Source organism: Salvelinus sp. IW2-2015, linkage group LG20, assembly GCF_002910315.2.
Source record: "Salvelinus sp. IW2-2015 linkage group LG20, ASM291031v2, whole genome shotgun sequence".
NCBI lineage: Eukaryota > Metazoa > Chordata > Actinopteri > Salmoniformes > Salmonidae > Salvelinus > Salvelinus sp. IW2-2015.
The window spans coordinates 1596673-1613894 of record NC_036860.1 but is presented as its reverse complement, the minus strand read 5'-3'; the positions used below and the strand labels follow the sequence as shown (position 1 = coordinate 1613894).

The 17222-nt window shown below is 41.8% G+C and overlaps 2 protein-coding genes across 5 annotated transcripts; one reads left to right on the top strand and one right to left on the bottom strand.

The window, feature by feature from the left end:
* The first annotated feature begins 314 nt into the window (after positions 1-314).
* Positions 315-12386, top strand: LOC111980557 (histone acetyltransferase KAT7). 3 transcript variants are annotated; one of them, XM_024011352.3, is made up of 14 exons: positions 315-484; positions 4206-4353; positions 5219-5380; positions 6256-6495; positions 6673-6755; positions 6911-6997; positions 7190-7288; positions 7582-7692; positions 8174-8359; positions 8501-8590; positions 8697-8837; positions 8925-9018; positions 9148-9401; positions 10002-12386. In XM_024011352.3, the coding sequence occupies exons 1-14, from the start codon at positions 470-472 to the stop codon at positions 10098-10100; spliced, it is 1809 nt and encodes a 602-aa protein (XP_023867120.1). In that variant the 5' UTR covers positions 315-469; the 3' UTR covers positions 10101-12386. The 3 variants fall into 3 exon arrangements, with proteins under 3 accessions (XP_023867120.1, XP_023867121.1, XP_023867122.1); XM_024011353.3 differs by lacking the exon at positions 5219-5380; XM_024011354.3 differs by lacking the exons at positions 7190-7288; positions 7582-7692.
* A 240-nt stretch (positions 12387-12626) lies between these two features.
* LOC139022699 (protachykinin-like) lies at positions 12627-13833 on the bottom strand. Of its 2 annotated transcripts, XM_070433762.1 has the most exons (5): positions 13585-13833; positions 13346-13442; positions 13195-13221; positions 13028-13081; positions 12627-12932 (listed from the first exon to the last, which is right to left on the bottom strand). In XM_070433762.1, exons 1-5 carry the CDS (start codon positions 13696-13698, stop codon positions 12895-12897), a joined length of 330 nt encoding a protein of 109 aa, XP_070289863.1. In that variant the 5' UTR covers positions 13699-13833; the 3' UTR covers positions 12627-12894. The 2 variants fall into 2 exon arrangements, with proteins under 2 accessions (XP_070289863.1, XP_070289864.1); XM_070433763.1 differs by lacking the exon at positions 13195-13221.
* Positions 13834-17222: the final 3389 nt, after the last annotated feature.

Here is a 17222-nt window from a genome sequence, read left to right as displayed (position 1 = left end):
ACATTTTTTGCACTATTGGTTCGAGCCTGTAAGTAAGCATTTCACTGTAAGGTCTACACCTGTTGTATTCGGCACACGTGACAAATAAACTTTGATTTAATTTGATTTACACTATCTGGGCCCTTGGGATGTCCTTACCTCTAAACCCTAACCTTACATTTCAACTTCAATGTGGGGGGTAGGGACATCCCAAGGATTCCGAATATCAAGGGGCCTTTACACAAGGGACCATCGTGTACAAGTTACAACACTGCTATCTAGTGGCCAATTGAATAACAGTTGAACCGTTTCAAAACATTCCGAAACGTGTCGACTTGCTTGAACATACCACGGAAGTGTGAGACAAACGTTGAGCGGTATGTCCAGTCAACCAGTTTCTTTAGTGAGCATTTTCATTTTAAAACGCTGTGTTTATTTTTACTGCTAAGGGATAGCCAACGTCTTAAAACAGACGCCGTTAAAGTGAAATATGCCTCGGAGAAAGGTAAGAACTTGGTTGATTTAGATACGTAACGTTGGTGGTAAAATACAGGTGACTGACTCATGCTAGCTATATGTAATGTTAATTTGTTTAGCTAATTAGCTATCATGTCACTATAACGTGACAAATAGGAGCTAATTGAGCCCTAGTTTGCGTTAAAGCATAGCACAATACATTTTGTGTAACATTTAGAATAGCACAAATGCCATGGAAAGCTGATGCGATACTGATCTAGCTAGCTATCCGTGAGTGTGTGCATTCATGGCTATAGTGATGGGGCGCATTTGAACATCATTTCACAATCGTTTTAGCTAGCTAACGTAGTTATCTAGCTAACAGATGAACCACCAGTTAGCAGTGATAGAACCAAAAGCTTGGTGGAACAGGCCCGCAGGGTGTATGGAAAAGGTGTTATCTAGGTTCAAACCTCTGGCTTTAGCTACTTGAATCCTGCTGGTGGTGAGGGAAATAATTCTCTTCCTCAAAACAACGATTTCATTGGCTTGATTCAGGAATAACATAGTGTCAATTGGTTTAATTTTCTCATGTCCCGCCTTTCCTCACTTGCAATTGGTTTAAAGACACATAGTGCCCTTAAGATTGTTGAGCCATTTTCATCTCGAAATTATATTCGCTACGCTAGTTGTTAACGTAACAGTATGGTAATGTTGTTGATATACATATGTATAGTCCGTTTCATGTTCATGTTTGTTTTGGAACATTTCCCGAGTGGATTTCAATTCTGGCCGTTGGTAAATGTTTTGACATGGTGCATTGTGGGAAAAGTACTACGGAAGTGTTGCTTGTACACAAGCTCCTCCTCCATATTAATAAAGATGTAAACCATTGACGCCTGTAAACAATATTTTCGGGTGATTCTTGTATTTTATGTGCTTATGTTGTTGGATTATGATTTTTTTCTATGTAGAGTACTAGCTAGTACTCCAGTCCAGTTTGCTTCAAAACATACAGTGCCTTCAGAAAGTATTCATACCCCTTGACTTATTCCACATGTTGTGTGACAGCCTGAATTCAAAATGGATTAGATGTTTTTTCTCACCCGTCTACACACAATATCCCACAATGACAAAGTGAAAACATGTAGTTTTAGCAAATTTATTGAAAATTAAATCAGAAGTATTCACACCCATGTCAATACATGTTAGAATCATATTTTTCAGCAATTACAGCTGTGTCTTTCTGGGTAAGTCTCGAAGAACTTAGCACACCTGGATTGTACAATATTTGCACATTTATTACTTTTTAAATTCTTCAAGCTCTGTCAAGTTGGTTGTTGATAACTGCTGGACAGCCGATTTCAAGTCACAACTGTAGCTCGGCCACTCAGGAACATTCAATGCCATCTTGATAAGCAACTCTTGTGTATGTTTGTCCTTGTGTTTTAGGTTATTGTCCTGCTGAAAGGTGAATTTGTCTCCCAGTGTTTAGGTTTTCCTCTAGGATTTTGCCTGTGCTTAGCTCTATTCCTTTTCTCTTATCCTAAACAACTCACTTGTCCTTGCTGATGACAAGCATACCCATAACATGAGGCAGCCACCACCATGTTTGAAAATATGAAGAGTGGTACTCAGTGATGTGTTGGGATTTGCCCCAAACAACGCTTTCTATTCAGGACATAAAGTACATTTCTTTGCCACATGTTTTTGTAGTTGTAGGGGGCTTTCACACACTTGGTTTGGTGCGTTTTTTCCGACCTCTGGTACGTTTACACTCTTAGTTCGGCTCGTTTGGACTGGTGTGATTACTATATGCACTTGGGAGCACACTGAACAACGCACCATGATTTGTTCAAAAAGGGTGTACTCGGTCCGATTCAATTCATACCGTGGTGCGGTTCACTGCAGGTGAGTATGCAGTCTGGACTAAACACAGGAAAATAACATATGTCGCATTATTATTTGTTGTTTGACTGCGAGCATTTGATGAAATGCACGCAGCATCATAACTTGAGAAAGCTGAAACATTCTGTGAGTAGCAGAGAATTTATGAGTGCATCCGATGCAGATTAGGGGAGACCGGAGCTATATTGGGGATATACAGTGCATTCGAAAAGTATTCAGACCCCTTCCCCGTTTCCACATTCTGTTACGTTACAGCCTTATTCTAAAATAGATTTTTTTTAAACAACTAATATCTACACACAATACCCCATAATGACAAAGCAAAAACAGGTTTTTAGAAATTCTTGAAAATGTATTTTTAAAAAACACCTTATTTACATAAGTATTCAGACCCTTTGCTATGAGACTCGAAAATGAGCTCAGGTGCATCCTGTTTCCATTGATCATCCTTGAGATGTTTCAACAACTTGATTGGAGTACACCTGTGGTAAATGTAATTGATTGGACTTGACTGGTACCACAGTTAACAGCGCATGTCAGAGCAAAACCAAGCCATGAGGTCGAATTAATTGTCCGAAGAGCTCCAAGACAGGATTGTGTCGAGGCACAGATCTGGGGAAGGGTACCAAAACATTTCTGCAGCATTGAAGGTCCCCAAGAACACAGTGGCCTCAATCCTTTTTTAATGGAAGAAGTTTAGAAACACCAAGACTCTTCCTAGAGTTGGCCGCCCGGCCAAACTAAGCAATCGGAGCCTTAGTCAGGGAGGTGACCAAGAACCCGATGGTCACTCTGACAGAGCTCCAGAGTTCCTCTGTGAAGATGGGAGAACCTTCCAGATGGACAACCATCTCCGCAGCACTCCACCTTTCAGGCCTTCATGGTAGAGTGGCCCGACGGAAGCCACTCCTTAGTGAAAGGCACATGCCCTCTTGGAGTTTGCCAAAAAGCACCTAAAGGACTCTCAGACCATGAGAAACAAGATTCTATGGTCTGATGAAACCAAGTCTGGAGTAAACTTGGCATCATCCCTAAGGTGAAGCATGGTGTGGAGGCAGCATCATGCTGTGGGGTTGTTTTTCAGTGGCAGGGACTGGCAGACTAGTCAGGATCGAGGAAAAGATGAACGGAGCAAAGTACAGAGAGATCCTTGATGAAAACCTGCTCTAGAGCCCTCAGGACCTCAGACTGGGGTGAAGGTTCACCTACCAACAGGACAACGACCCTAAGCACACAGCCAAGACAACGCAGGAGTGGCTTCGGGACAAGTCTCTGAATGTCCTTGAGTGGCCCAGACTTGAACCTGATCGAACATCTCTGGACAGACCTGAAAATAGCTGTGCAGTGATGCTCCCCATCCAACCTGACAGAGCTTTAGACGATCTGCAGAGAAGAATGGGTAAAGGTGCTTCAACAAAGTACTGAGTAAACAGTCTGAATACGTATGTAAATGTGATATATATTTTTGACATTTGCTAAAATAAAAATAAAAACATTTTGCTTTGTCATTATGGGGTATTGTGTGTAGATTGAGGAGGAAAAAACTATTTAATCTATTTTAGAATAAGGCTGTAACGTAACAAAATGTGGAAAAAGTCAATGGGTCTGAATACTTTCCGAATGCACTGTAGGCTACTGAATATAGCCTATTCACGTCGCAGTTATTGGGCTGTTTCCTCCCACATGTTGTTGGAAGATAGGAAGATTGGGGAACACAAGTGATGCTTCATGATAATCATAAATGGATTCAACGATAGCATTTTTGTTCATACAAGCTAACAGAAACCAAACCAAAGAATCGTGATGTTTATGTTACTGATGTGCATAACTGACGATCAATCTTTCCTTTTGTTCTATGAAAGAGGAATGCTGGGAGCAGCTCCGAGGGCACTGAAGATTCAGACTTCTCTGCTGACCATGAGCACACAGATAGAATCGAGACCTATGGGAGAACACGGAGGAACACGCGCCTCACCCGGGCATCGCTGCGACTCAGCCAAAGTTCTCAAGGTAAATATGCTGTTTTCAAATCKAAATGTATTTGTCACATGCGCCGAATACAACAGGTGTAGTAGACCTTACAGTGGCTTGCTTACAAGCCCTTAACCAACAGTGCAGTTTTGATATGGAACTGTCATGAGATGGCCAAGATATTTATATTGTTATGTTTCTGCATCAAGAATCTGCTGAATAACTATGAATCCTATGTGAATCCCTTGGATTCCAGCCCTATGAGTTTTCAGTCTCGGTCATTGAACCAAATGTTGTGACAATAATCTAAGTCAGAAGATTCAAAATGAAGATACTGACTGTAATGCTGGGGTTCTCTTTTGTCTGTAGATATACCCATAGATGTGCTCATGTGTTGTTGTCGCTTGCTGTACAATAGCCATTGTAAATCAGCATTCAAGCTCATAAACTGCGAATGGGTCATAAACTGCGAATGGGTTTAGACAGCAGTCATCCCCCCTGATCCCTATTCGGTCTGGCTGTCATGGTTTGAGTAGAGGATGATATAGTTTCCACTCCCTTTTGTTATTGAAATAAAACTTGATGCATTCTATGTGGTTTTTGAAAAGCTTGGCATGTCCCTTGGTCCTCAATGTGACAACTGAACTGATATTGTTATTAAGTTGTTATATACAACAAGTAGCCTACTGCTTGGGCCTATGTTTTGTTTTGTTGCCTGTATATGAATCCTATATGGTCAGGTATGTTGTGGAAATGAATCTGTTTGTTAAGGGAGTGTAAGTGTCTCTGCTTGAAAGGGATTTCTCCATTGACGAGACAGAAGACTTGTAGCTCCTAGCCTGCTACATTACTGCTGAGGGCCAGAGACCCCTGAAGATGCCTGTTAAAAAAAAAATGTTTTTAGATTCCAGCCCTGTCCAGATCAGCCCAGCAGAGGTGGTGACCTTCTCTGCCCGGCGAGTGACCCGTAGCCGTAGTCTGCAGCAAGGGCCGCCYGTCACCCCCAAGAAATACCCTCTGCGCCAGAGTCGCTCTTCGGGGTCGGACACGGAGCAGCATGTGGAGGGTAGGAGGATGAGGCAGCATGGTCACTTTCTCTCACAGTTCCCCCCTGCTCCATTGTCCACACCTGAGAGCTGGCCACCCACTGCGTTATTTATGATATTTTTTCATTGTATCATTTTAAGTTTTCGAAGAGGCAGTGATGCTCAACCAGTGCTTTTCTACTCTAAGTTTGTTTTGGACTTGTGTCCTCAAACAGATGATTTGAGCTTGTGTTGTCCTCCACATGTTATTCCACTCATTTGTTATGTCTCTGCTGGTTACTCAGACAGTTCTGCTGAAAATTGCAGCCTATGCTTGTAGCTACCATCCCTATTCATTCCTTTGGGTTCTGTTGCTGGTGTGGTGGGGTCATTGTATGCGATCATGTATTGGGTGTTTGGTGTCACGATGAGTCATCATCCCCTCTTGTCCTATTTCATACCCCTCACTTTTTGCCTTTGGAAAAACATGCCTTGGGAAAACCTGAAGGGGGCGTGAAAAACAAATGCATCACCAACATTGACAAAAAATATATAGCATAGTGTGTGTATAACAGCATCACAACAAAATGGAATCTTGTGTCCTGAAACTGTATAACATGGTACTGTGGGCTCCTGAGTGGCACAGCGGTCTAAGGCTCTGCATCTCAGTGCTAGAGGCGTCACTACAGACCCTGATTCGATTCCAGGCTGTATCACAACTGGCCATGATTGGGAGTCCAATAGGGCGGCGCACAATTGGCCCAGCGTCGTCGGGGTAGGCCGTCATTGTAAATAAGAATTTGTTCTTAACTGACTTGCTTAGTTAAATAAAGGTAAAAAAAATGTGAGGTGTCTGTCGGGCTTGTGAGTATAACAATTCTTTTACATGTGTTCTTCTCCTCGTTGGCTCTTCCAGACCTGAAGCGAGCAGCAGACCAGGACGAGTCTCCGCCCCGCACCCCAACAGGGAACGCCCTCTCATCGGAGTCGGACATTGACGTGTCCAGCCCTAACGCCTCTCATGACGAGAGCCTGGCCAAGGAGCTGTCACTCAAAGACTCTGGCAGCGACCTCTCCCACAGGCCCAAGCGCCGCCGCTTCCACGAGAGCTACAACTTCAACATGAAGTGCCCCACACCAGGCTGCAACTCCCTGGGTAAATGATCTCATTCTTAACTGTCAGCTCCACCGTCAATGAGGACAGGACATTTATTTACATAGTTGACTTTTTGTGCAATGTGGACCTCAGAGCGCTACACATMCAAAACACACACTGTTAATTGTTATGTTCTGCATTTGTTTCACTTGACGTTCTGTTTTATTTGTTTTTCAGGCCATTTGACAGGGAAACATGAGAGGCACTTCTCAATATCTGGCTGCCCTCTCTTCCACAACCTCTCTGTAGATGAATGCAAGGTAAATCTACAAGACCTTGGAAGTTGGCTTTAGTGTTGAGGTGTGTGATTCTTTTGGCCGTGTCTGAAGTCTGTCTGCCTACTACTTAATAAAACAACATACTGCAGGCATATCTTTAGTAGGGATGGCTTACCAAACGGGATTTCTCTTCACAGACGAGGGCCTCCTCTCGTGACAAACAGGTGGAGGAGCGGACGTTGTCCCACCGGCAGGATGAGAACAGACACGCTACCCGTCACCAGGTACTATGATCCTGATCCTGGGCCTTTCATTTGGTCAACCATCTCATTTTATTACTACGCTACTGTTTTTGGTTTGGATTTGTCCTTCCTTGCAGTAAATGTTTCAAGAAAGGCAATAGGGTGCAAATGAGTTAAGGATTTGGATTTACAGGCAGTGTCATGGCAGTATCATAACATTGCATAATGGATTAGGCCCCAACGGAGAGGCAGATGAGGTACAAGGAGAAGGTGACTGAAATGAGGAAGAAGAGGAACTCGGGTCTGCTAAAAGAGCAGAAAGACCAGTACATGGTGAGTGTGATGATCTGACCTCTAATCCAAACTCTAGGAAAGAAAAAACGACCCTTTTCCATTAGTGCCAGAAGAAAAAGCTTCCTTGTAGCCTACGCGTTGTAATACACTCACTCTTATCCCATACGAAAGGTAAACAAATATAATACTTGCAAAATTAAAAAGTGTCTTGCAAGCACAGTTTGACAACTGTTCGGACAACAGATATGTTGAAGGTAAATAATGTGTCCGGTTGAAGAGATGTGCTGATTGTTCTGAGGCTAAAGGCTTCTTCTCCCTCTCTGATGTCCCAGGATCACCGGCAGTCCCACGGCAACAACCGAGAGCCCCTCCTGGAGAACATCACAAGTGATTACGACCTGGAGCTCTTTCGAAAAGCCCAGGCACGTGCTTCGGAGGATCTTGTAAGAGAGAGAACTCATCGCCCTTCCTCCCATTTTCCTCTTTCTTTTCCTGAGCCTGTACTAGTGACTGMCTGGACTGGGCCCAGTCGACYCCCWGCTCTCACCGTTTATGGTGGGCAGTGCCAGACGGGGAGCATTCTGGGTAATCTGGCTTCTCACACTGTCTGGTGTTGTCAGTTACAAGACCGGGTAGTTTATGGAGAAGTTCTTCTTCGCTCTCTTTGAGCTAGATTTACTCTAGCCAATATCTTTAAGAGCCTCCCCTTTCAGTCTTCCAAATCAAAGCTCTCGCTTATCCTTTCTACACATATTTCTAACCTTTTTTCCAAATTAAAGCGTATTCTCTGTGGTCGCTTCCACGGAGAGTAATGAGTTCTCCTCCCGTGGCGTTTTGCCTGCCCCTCTCCCTCGCTGCGTTGGTCAAACCTCTCTCTTCCTCCTCTCTTTTCTGTCCCCTCTCCCTGTCCTCCGCCTGGTGCAGGAGAAGCTGCAGGGCCAGGTGGCGGAGGGCAGCAACATGATCAAGACCATCGTGTTTGGCCGGTACGAGCTAGACACCTGGTACCACTCGCCCTACCCCGAGGAGTACGCCCGCCTGGGACGCCTCTACATGTGTGAGTTCTGCCTCAAGTACATGAAGAGTCTGACCATCCTGCGCCGGCACATGGTGAGAYRGTTGGTGCATGTCAATTKGTTTCTCRGGTGTTTTCTGATTGTTCTTTATGGATGGATTCAGACYTTTCAGAGTGGATCTCAGTTCTSAATAYGTTTTTGTATGATGATCGGTGCTGTCCCTCCCCCTGTACAGGCCAAGTGTGTCTGGAAACACCCACCAGGGGATGAGATCTATCGAAAGGGAAACATCTCCGTCTTTGAYGTGGACGGTAAAAAGAACAAGGTGAGAGATTGCTGTGGTTCCAGGAATGTTATGTTATCCTGCCTTGTGAATGTTCTGACTACCCTGCTCTGACCATAYCCCTGCTAAATGACCCTATCYTCCACAGATCTACTGCCAYAACCTGTGCCTTCTGGCTAAGCTCTTCCTGGACCACAAGACCCTATACTACGACGTGGAGCCCTTCCTCTTCTACGTCATGACAGAGGCTGACAACACCGGCTGCCATCTTGTTGGCTACTTCTCAAAGGTAACCAGTCAGTCGTAGTTATAATGCTACGTTTTATTTATAAACTGCTTTTCTCAAACTCAAAARGTCTATGCCCTCGCATTTTAGGAGAAGAACTCGTTCCTGAACTACAATGTCTCCTGTATCCTCACCATGCCACAGTACATGAGGCAGGGCTACGGAAAGATGCTGATTGACTTCAGTGAGTACAGCCACTACCRTGTGGTCTCTCTGTYACTCTACCTGARCTCTCTGTAACCCCGTGTCTGGTCCTGGTTTCTCTCTAACCCTGGTCTCTGTGTGACCCTGTGTGTGGTCTGCCCTCTCCCAGGTTACCTACTGTCTAAGGTGGAGGAGAAGGTGGGCTCTCCAGAGCGGCCCCTCTCAGACCTGGGCCTAATCAGCTACAGGTCCTACTGGAAGGAGGTGCTGCTGCGCTACCTCAACCAGTTCCAGGGGAAGGAGATCTCCATCAAGGAGATCAGCCAGGAGACAGCCGTCAACCCAGTGGACATCGTCAGCACCCTGCAGTCCCTCCAGATGCTCAAGTACTGGAAAGGGAAGCACCTGGTCTTGAAGAGACAGGTATGTCACCTACCATTTCTTCATATATTTATTCTTTATATATCATTTAATCAGCCAAGAACAAATTCTGATTTAGTATGACGGCCTGGGCATTTCTCCAACTAACTGTGGAATTAGTTGGGTTTTGGGTTATTTCATTAGACGTCAGTTCAGTCTCGATATTGTCGTGGACATCCACTTATCATGAGCCGAGCAGTGCTAACGTGCTACTAACCTCACGGAGCCATCCTTCCAAATCTCGTCACGTTGACTTTACTATTGGAAGTCTGGAGAACTTTGGTATTGGATTTTGAGTATTAGTGACATTTCCCCTCAGAGAGGCTTTTTTTTTTTTTGCTTTAAAAAAAAAAAATGCTTTGTTTCTCTTTCTACCGTGTCAGACAGTTTGCCTATGCTGTGTTAGTTGTGTATTAATTTAAAAAAATCTGAAACATGCTAAATATTTAATAGGTTTGAAAGTGGCAACATGTCTAGTTTCCATCTATACCACTGTTGTCTGTCCTTTTTTAATTTTAATTTTGGGGAGAACTTCCACAGGATTTGGAACAGAACGTGACAAATCTTGGCTTCTGAGGCTAACATGCTAACTATCTCCTCCAGGACCTAATCGACGACTGGAAAGCCAAGGAGACCAAGCGTGGCAGCAGCAAGACTATTGAACCCACCGCCTTAAAGTGGACCCCACCTAAAGGAACATAGGACACCCTTCCCCCTACACCATACCACGCCAACTCTCCAACCCAAGGACCTGGGTTCAAAGCTCACTATCAGAATAGTTTACTTCAAACAACTTTTTGATCAGTATACTGTGTTAGTGCAGAATTATTGATCATTATTATTGAGAGTCCTAACCAGGCTTAAGTAGTAGATCATAATATCAAGAAGAATACTAATGGTGGGTTGCTTGAATCCAGACCCTAGCTTTCCACACACAACTTCTCAGTAGAACCATGTTAACCTAGTGAGCCAGTCAGTAKGTATGGGAATATAGCTGTCTTTCTGGGGAGGGGTCGAGGTAACACAACAATGTATCCATGTGTCTTGATTGTCTTTAGTGTTTCTGTTTGATTTTGGCTTTATTTATTTTTTTAAACATTTTTTTWAWWTTTTTTTACTTCTGTTTGGTTTTACCACTGTTTTAAGCTGTTTTGGCTAATGTCCTTTTTTAAGCTATTTTAAATTTGGCTTCCTGAAAGATTGCCAATTCCCTTTCTTCCCCTTCTTTCCACAGTGTGCACTCTTTCAAGTATTTAAAAGCATCGGACTGGTGAAAACGTTGGCTGGAGGAAGTTCCTTACCCCAATCCATTCCTTTTAAATGCATGAAGGAGAGTGCACAAGTAAACACTTTGGGAGAGTAGGAGGAAGAACAGAACTGGAATTTGCAGTCAGGCTCTGTCTGAGGCCGAAGTACGAATTTGATGTCAAGTTCAAGTCATGCTGTCAATATATTTAAATGATAGAGAAGATTTTATGGTACAGGTTTGGCAAGACAAAGTATATTTGAAGAAAGTTTTTAAAATGTGCAGGACTGGATTCCTAGCCGTACTGAGAACTAGATTTGAACGTGTCATTAGAAGAGATTTTCTCGAACATGTTGCAGAGGAACAATGCATGTAGTACCCAGCAAAAGAGACTATTTGTTTTGCGTTGTAGTCAACCCATTTTATGTCAGTTTATGTGTATAAGGATAAAATAATGGATATTTTTCACCAACATTTTGAATTGCTGCAAATGTTACTGACTGCTAGACTATTTGTGCATATACATTGGATGAAACCAGAAATTACCTCCATCTGCTGTGTGTGTATATATAAAGATTTTGAGTTCCACAGCAACGTATGGCCCTCATCTCAAGAATTTATAGCCACAATAGGGCAATAAATATATGAAGTGCACATCTTTATAGTTGCAGAAGAAATGGCCTTTACTGACCATATGTCAAAAGTTAACTCTTTACTAACATCGTAAAGGATTGACAAACTTCACTGTCATTCTGAAATGGTGTTAATCCTTGTGTAGAGTTTTTATTGTTGCGTTTTTGGGCTGTTATTGTTTTTCTTGTGTACTTTAGAAATAAGCTATTTGAGCTGTGCATTTGTATGTCATAGGGGAGTAACAAAACAAGCTCAAAATCTGAGAGAAGAGGTATTTATTCAAGGCTGCCAAATATACTGTATATTTCACTGTCATATTTCAAAATGTATTTCAATGGATCCAGGTTGAACTAAGAAAGTAATTCTCCAATAATATGGGGTTTATGATTATTTTCAGAATATAAGCACTCGTGTTGGATTTCCAATTTAAATTGCATGTTAAAATAGTTTTGGGCCAGTCAGGCTTTATTCATTCCCTCTGCTTTTGAATGTTAAGTGACAGGCCTTGAAATATACCTGCCCATCAGATTGTTTACTTCCTTATTTTGACTAGATTGTACACCGTCCACTATATTTTGGGGTATGGTTTTGATTTAGTTGCAAAGTTCATGGTTCATCATAAAGAGTTTATAATATCAGCATCTTTGGCATGAATAGATGCTAACTTGGCCTAACATCACACAGAGGTATTATAGCAGGTGAACTTGCAGCTCATTTCACTGTAGATTTTATTGGTACCTGAGAACACTGCTACAACAGGTCAACTGTTAATTTCCCACAAACAATTCTCTTCCTTTACCTCTGCCTTTCATATTTTGCCACCCAACATGTTGRMGTGGTCTGTGTTGTCTTGATGCTTCCTCCTGTGCCAGTCATGGCAGCTATAGAAAGCAACTCCAGAACAGCTCGGTTTACCTGAAACCAGTGTGCCTGGTCATAATGTTCACCTTCATACAAGAATTTGTTCTTCAGTAAACTATCAAAAGAGCAGTAGACCACTGTAGCTACACAGCAGTACCTCTGTACAGCATTAATATGTAGATCAGTTGTGTGCACCTGCTTTTGTACTTGCTTCCTCTCCAATAAATCTAAACTCCAAAATGTCTTGATCCTGTGTGCAAGGTGTTCTTTCTGAACTTTCTGGGGCAGCATGTGTAGGGGTTCACTGACAAATGATCAGCATTTGATATGAAGCACAGAAAAGCAAATTGTTTTTCAATATTAATGAATCTTGATGTTCAGTAATGCTCTCAGTGATGACATGTGTGAATTATCTTAAGTTAGACAAATATACCCGTTTGTATGCATAACAAGCCATCTAATATTATGCAACAACAAAAAATACTTGATTGAACATGACAAGCAGCTTGTATTGCAAAGGAGAGTACAGAATGATACAGTTAAGGAAGGCATAAAATGTCAATTAGTTGCAGCAAATCCCTGCCCCAGTTTTAAAACGCATGGGTCAAATAATTATTGACCCTTATTACACATTCCTTACTTATATTACATCAATTAAGCTTTGTTGCACGTATTGGATTGCTTTGACCTTGATTAATAATTTGAGAAAGATTGATTATTACAGTAACTTTGAACAATCAAGTTATATCTTCATCTCTAGTAATACTGGGACTTGTTCCATTCCTCTTGTGACTCTGGAAAAACAAATATGGAATAAATACATTAGATTGAAATTGTTCTGAAGAATGATAGCTAACATATTTATCATCTGGTAAGGTGCTTCCTCTACCTCGACTTGAGGACCTTCGACCCATGAGTCCAATAAACATGTCTGCTTTATTTCCTGATGAAACACACACACACACATTTATTTGAGAAGAACATAATATGGGCTATAGCCCAAAGCAGGCCAATTAATAATTTAATTTAAAATGCTTTCAAATTTGAAACACCTACTTCGAATCGGTTGAGGGACTCCTAAATCTGGAAATGAAATGTTTAATTCATTCAAATTTCTATAATTTCTATGAATTATAGCATACAAACTTATTTTACTATGACCCCCCAAAAAACAGACCAAATCAAAAGATATGAAAGTTGAATTGACCTGAGCTTTGCCCCACGAGTTGTTGAAACTGCTGCGATTTGGACCTCTTGGTGAGGTCAGCCACGCGGAAGGCCAAGCCACTCTCCAACGGATCCCTCTGTAACAGTAATTGTAACAGTGAATAAGTAACAGAAGCCTTCTATCAGATGTCCTAAACGTGAAACATAAAAATAATAGCTTGAACGCAGCAGGACGCTACAACATTGGCTGCTAACCAACTAGAGGGACGTGCGTCTTACCTGCCAGTTTTCAATCGACCAAATATCTCCATCGTCGCTGGTTGGGGTTCCCAGGGCACCGTATACCTGCGCAAACACTGCAACCATCAAAACCACAAACTTTAAAACGTCCATGTCGGTAAATTTGAGGGAATAGATGATAGGCTGCAGGTGTTTCTTCTGTATGAAACAAACAGATATCTATTAAGCAAAGCCAAAGTTGTAACAGGCGTTATAGTGTGGTCTCTCTCGTGTGCCTATCAATCGGTAACGCTGTGGTCAATTTATATTCCAATATTTCGCTCCGCCCCTCTCTCCATATAGCATCATATGTGCATTTTTACGAGAGTAAATATTGTTTTTGACATAGCTTTGTGCGCAACTGGTGAGCAAACTCACGATTGTCTAAAGCCTTGTCTAAAGCCATCTGACCTTTTTCTCATGATGCATGTGTTGTTTTTCTCAACCCATTTGTTTTACATTGTGTGTTCGAATCGTTTACCTCTGGATAAATGATCATCCAATAAGGGCAGAACAACCAGAGGTGAGTACTATTGAGTTGGGACAATAAGCAATGACTTATTGAAGAAATATATATTGCAGTTGCAGTTAACTTGGTGAAAAAAGGCGAATGGAATCAATGTTGGACAAATCAAACCCTCTCTAATGAATATATTTATTGAAAAAAGTTTCTTATATCTTAACAGTTCTTATTCGGTAATTTCACTCTTTCTATCTCTGTGTCAGACTGGGGCATCATGCAACCCCAAAAACCTGAGGGGGCACAAAGTATGTGAGGATGGCTGGTGGGTGGGTCAGAGAGGGGCTATAAATATAAAATCACAGAAGCTAATTTACAAAATAAACCCAGAACGCAATTATGTAATTAATTAGGAATGTATAACATTGCTTTGTTCATTATGACCAATAATTCAGATATTTGCCAATTTGGAGAATTTAGCATTTTTCAAACATCTGAAACATCTTTTTTTCTGCAATCTAGAGCCATAAGCATTATGCTTAATTCTATGCAAAAACAACATGGTTATTTTTATGCATATCTAATCATACCTCTTGAGCTGTCTGTATCCTACTGACTGGTGTTTTTTTAATTTAAGAAACTAAATATGCTACACAGCATTTCTACTAAAATCTGAGTAAAACATTGAAAGGAATGAGTCTTGTGCAGTACATTTAGTAATTGCTTGCTTTTCTAGTCCACCAACCTCGCCAGCAGGCAGCAAGATAAGATAGTTAGACAAGCTACTCTGACTTGATAGCCTGAAATGTCTTGGTAGCTAGTTATGAGGTTGGGAGATTGGGAACATATCTGGGCTAGCTAAAGCCAACTTCATAAAATTGCTACAGAATTAAAGGAGAGCCGCACACTCTAGGAGCTCAGATGCGGTAATTTAATAACCTAATAACCAACGTTTTGACAGACAAGCTGTCTTCATCAGGGTATAATGACAAACACTACGGGGTGACTAGTTTATATAGTGTCAAAGGACACACACAGGTGTCTGTAATCATGGCCGGGTGTGGCCTGATATCATTGGTTAATTCTCAGATTTAAAAATAACATATCAAAAACATGAATGGATAGCATACGATCATAGATACAATTTGGCTACACAGGCCTACAAACATTTACAATAGTATAATCACAATAATTACAAGAATCGCTTCAGATCAAAGTCTACGTTAAGACCGAAGGGGGCAAGGGTCTATAAATTAAAGATCCAGGCAGCCTCTCGTTTTAACAATAAATTGTCGAGGTCACCCCCTCTCCTAGGGAGGGTGACATGTTCGATGCCGATATAAAGTAGGGATGCAATCGAGTGGTTTGATTCCAAAAACTTAATTAGGCCACCCTGTTAGGATAAGTTTCCTGCAATGAGGAAATGTTAAACTTGTAGTGTATTTGAGGTTTAAAAAGGTTTCTGAAGTCTGTCATTTCCACTTTGAAATAACAGACTTGATTTTCCCTTACAAAAAATGTGCATGAATTATAATCCACATAATAATTCCCATTTCGTATTGCTGCAGGATTATTTTCCTGCTGTAGTAAACTGCCTTAAATTAACATCCTACATCTGTAGGTGTCTAGTAGTATTACAAAGAAAGAATAACAACAAATGAAACAAAAAAATGTAATGTTATTTTTTATTTTTTTCCCAGGACACATCTGAGGGGGCACGTGCCCCTGTGCCCCTTATGGGCATGACACCTCTGGTGGCAGATCTGCATGTAGCATGTAGGCCTACAGCTTCCATGTGTTTTATGGCATGCATCACATAGCAGGCATAGGCTAAGGTCTATGTTAATACACACATACAGTTGAAGTTGGAAGTTTACATACACTTAGGTTGGAGTCATTAAAACTCGTTTTTCAACCACTCCATATAACAAACTATAGTTTTGGCAAGTCGGTTAGGACATCTACTTCGTGCATGACACAAGTAATTTTTCCAACAATTGTTTACAGACAGATTATTTCACTTATAATTCACTGTATCCAATTCCAGTGGGTCAAAGTTTACATACACTAAGTTGACTGTGCCTTTAACAAGCTTGGAAAATTACAGAACATTTTGTCATGGCTTTAGAAGCTTCTGATAGGCTAATTGACATCATTTGAGTCAATTGGAGGTGTACCTGTGGATATATTTCAAGGCCTACATTAAAACTCAGTGCCTCTTTGCTTGACATCATGGAAAAATCTAAAGAAATCAGCCAAGACCTCAGAAACAAAATTGTAGACCTCCACAAGTCTGGTTCATCCTTGGGGGCAATTTCCAAACGCCTGAAGGTACCACATTCATCTGTACAAACATCGTACGCAAGTATAAAACACCATGGGACCACGCAGCCGTCATACCGCTCAGGAAGGAGATGCGGTCGTCTTCTAGAGATGAACAAACTTTGGTGCAAAAAGTGCAAATCAATCCTAGAACAACAGCAAAGGACCTTGTGAAGATGCTGAGGAAAACAGGTACAAAAGTATCTATATCCACAGTAAACGAGTCCTGTATCGACATAACCTGAAAGGCCACTCAGCAAGGAAGAAGTCACTGCTCCAAAACTGCCATAAAAAAGCCAGACTACGGTTTGCAAATGCACATGGGGACAAAGATCGTACTTTTTGGAGAAATGTCTCCTGGTCTGATGAAACAAAAAGCAGAACTGTTTGGCCATAATGACCATCGTTATGTTTGGAGGAAAAAGGGGGGCGCTTGCAAGCTGAAGAACACCATCCCAACCGTGAAGCACGAGGGTGGCAGCATCATGTTGTAGGGCTGCTTTTCTGCAGGAGGGACTGGTGCACTTCACAAAATAGATGGCACCATGAGGGAGGAAAATTATGTGGATATATTGAAGCAACATCTCAAGACATCAGTCAGGAAGTTAAAGCTTGGTTGGGTCTTCCAAATGGACAATGACCCCAAGCATACTTCCAAAGTTGTGGAAAAATGGCTTGAGGACAACAAAGTCAAGGTATTGGAGTGGCCATCACAAAGCCCTGACATCAACCCTATAGAAAATTTGTGGGCTGAACTGAAAAAGTGTGTGTGAGCAAGGAGGCCTACAAACCTGACTCAGTGACACCAGCTCTGTCAGGAGGAATGGGCCAAAATTCACCCAACTTATTGTGGAAA

Coding starts and splice junctions, on each gene's coding strand:
- LOC139022699 (XM_070433762.1), bottom strand. CDS start 13,698: ATGGACGTTTTAAAGTTTGTGGTTTTGATGGTTGCAGTGTTTGCGCAG. Junction 13,443..13,584: donor GGTCGATTGAAAACTGGCAG/GTAAGACGCACG, acceptor TTACTGTTACAG/AGGGATCCGTTGGAGAGTGG. Junction 12,933..13,027: donor TCGAAGGTCCTCAAGTCGAG/GTAGAGGAAGCA, acceptor TTGTTTTTCCAG/AGTCACAAGAGGAATGGAAC.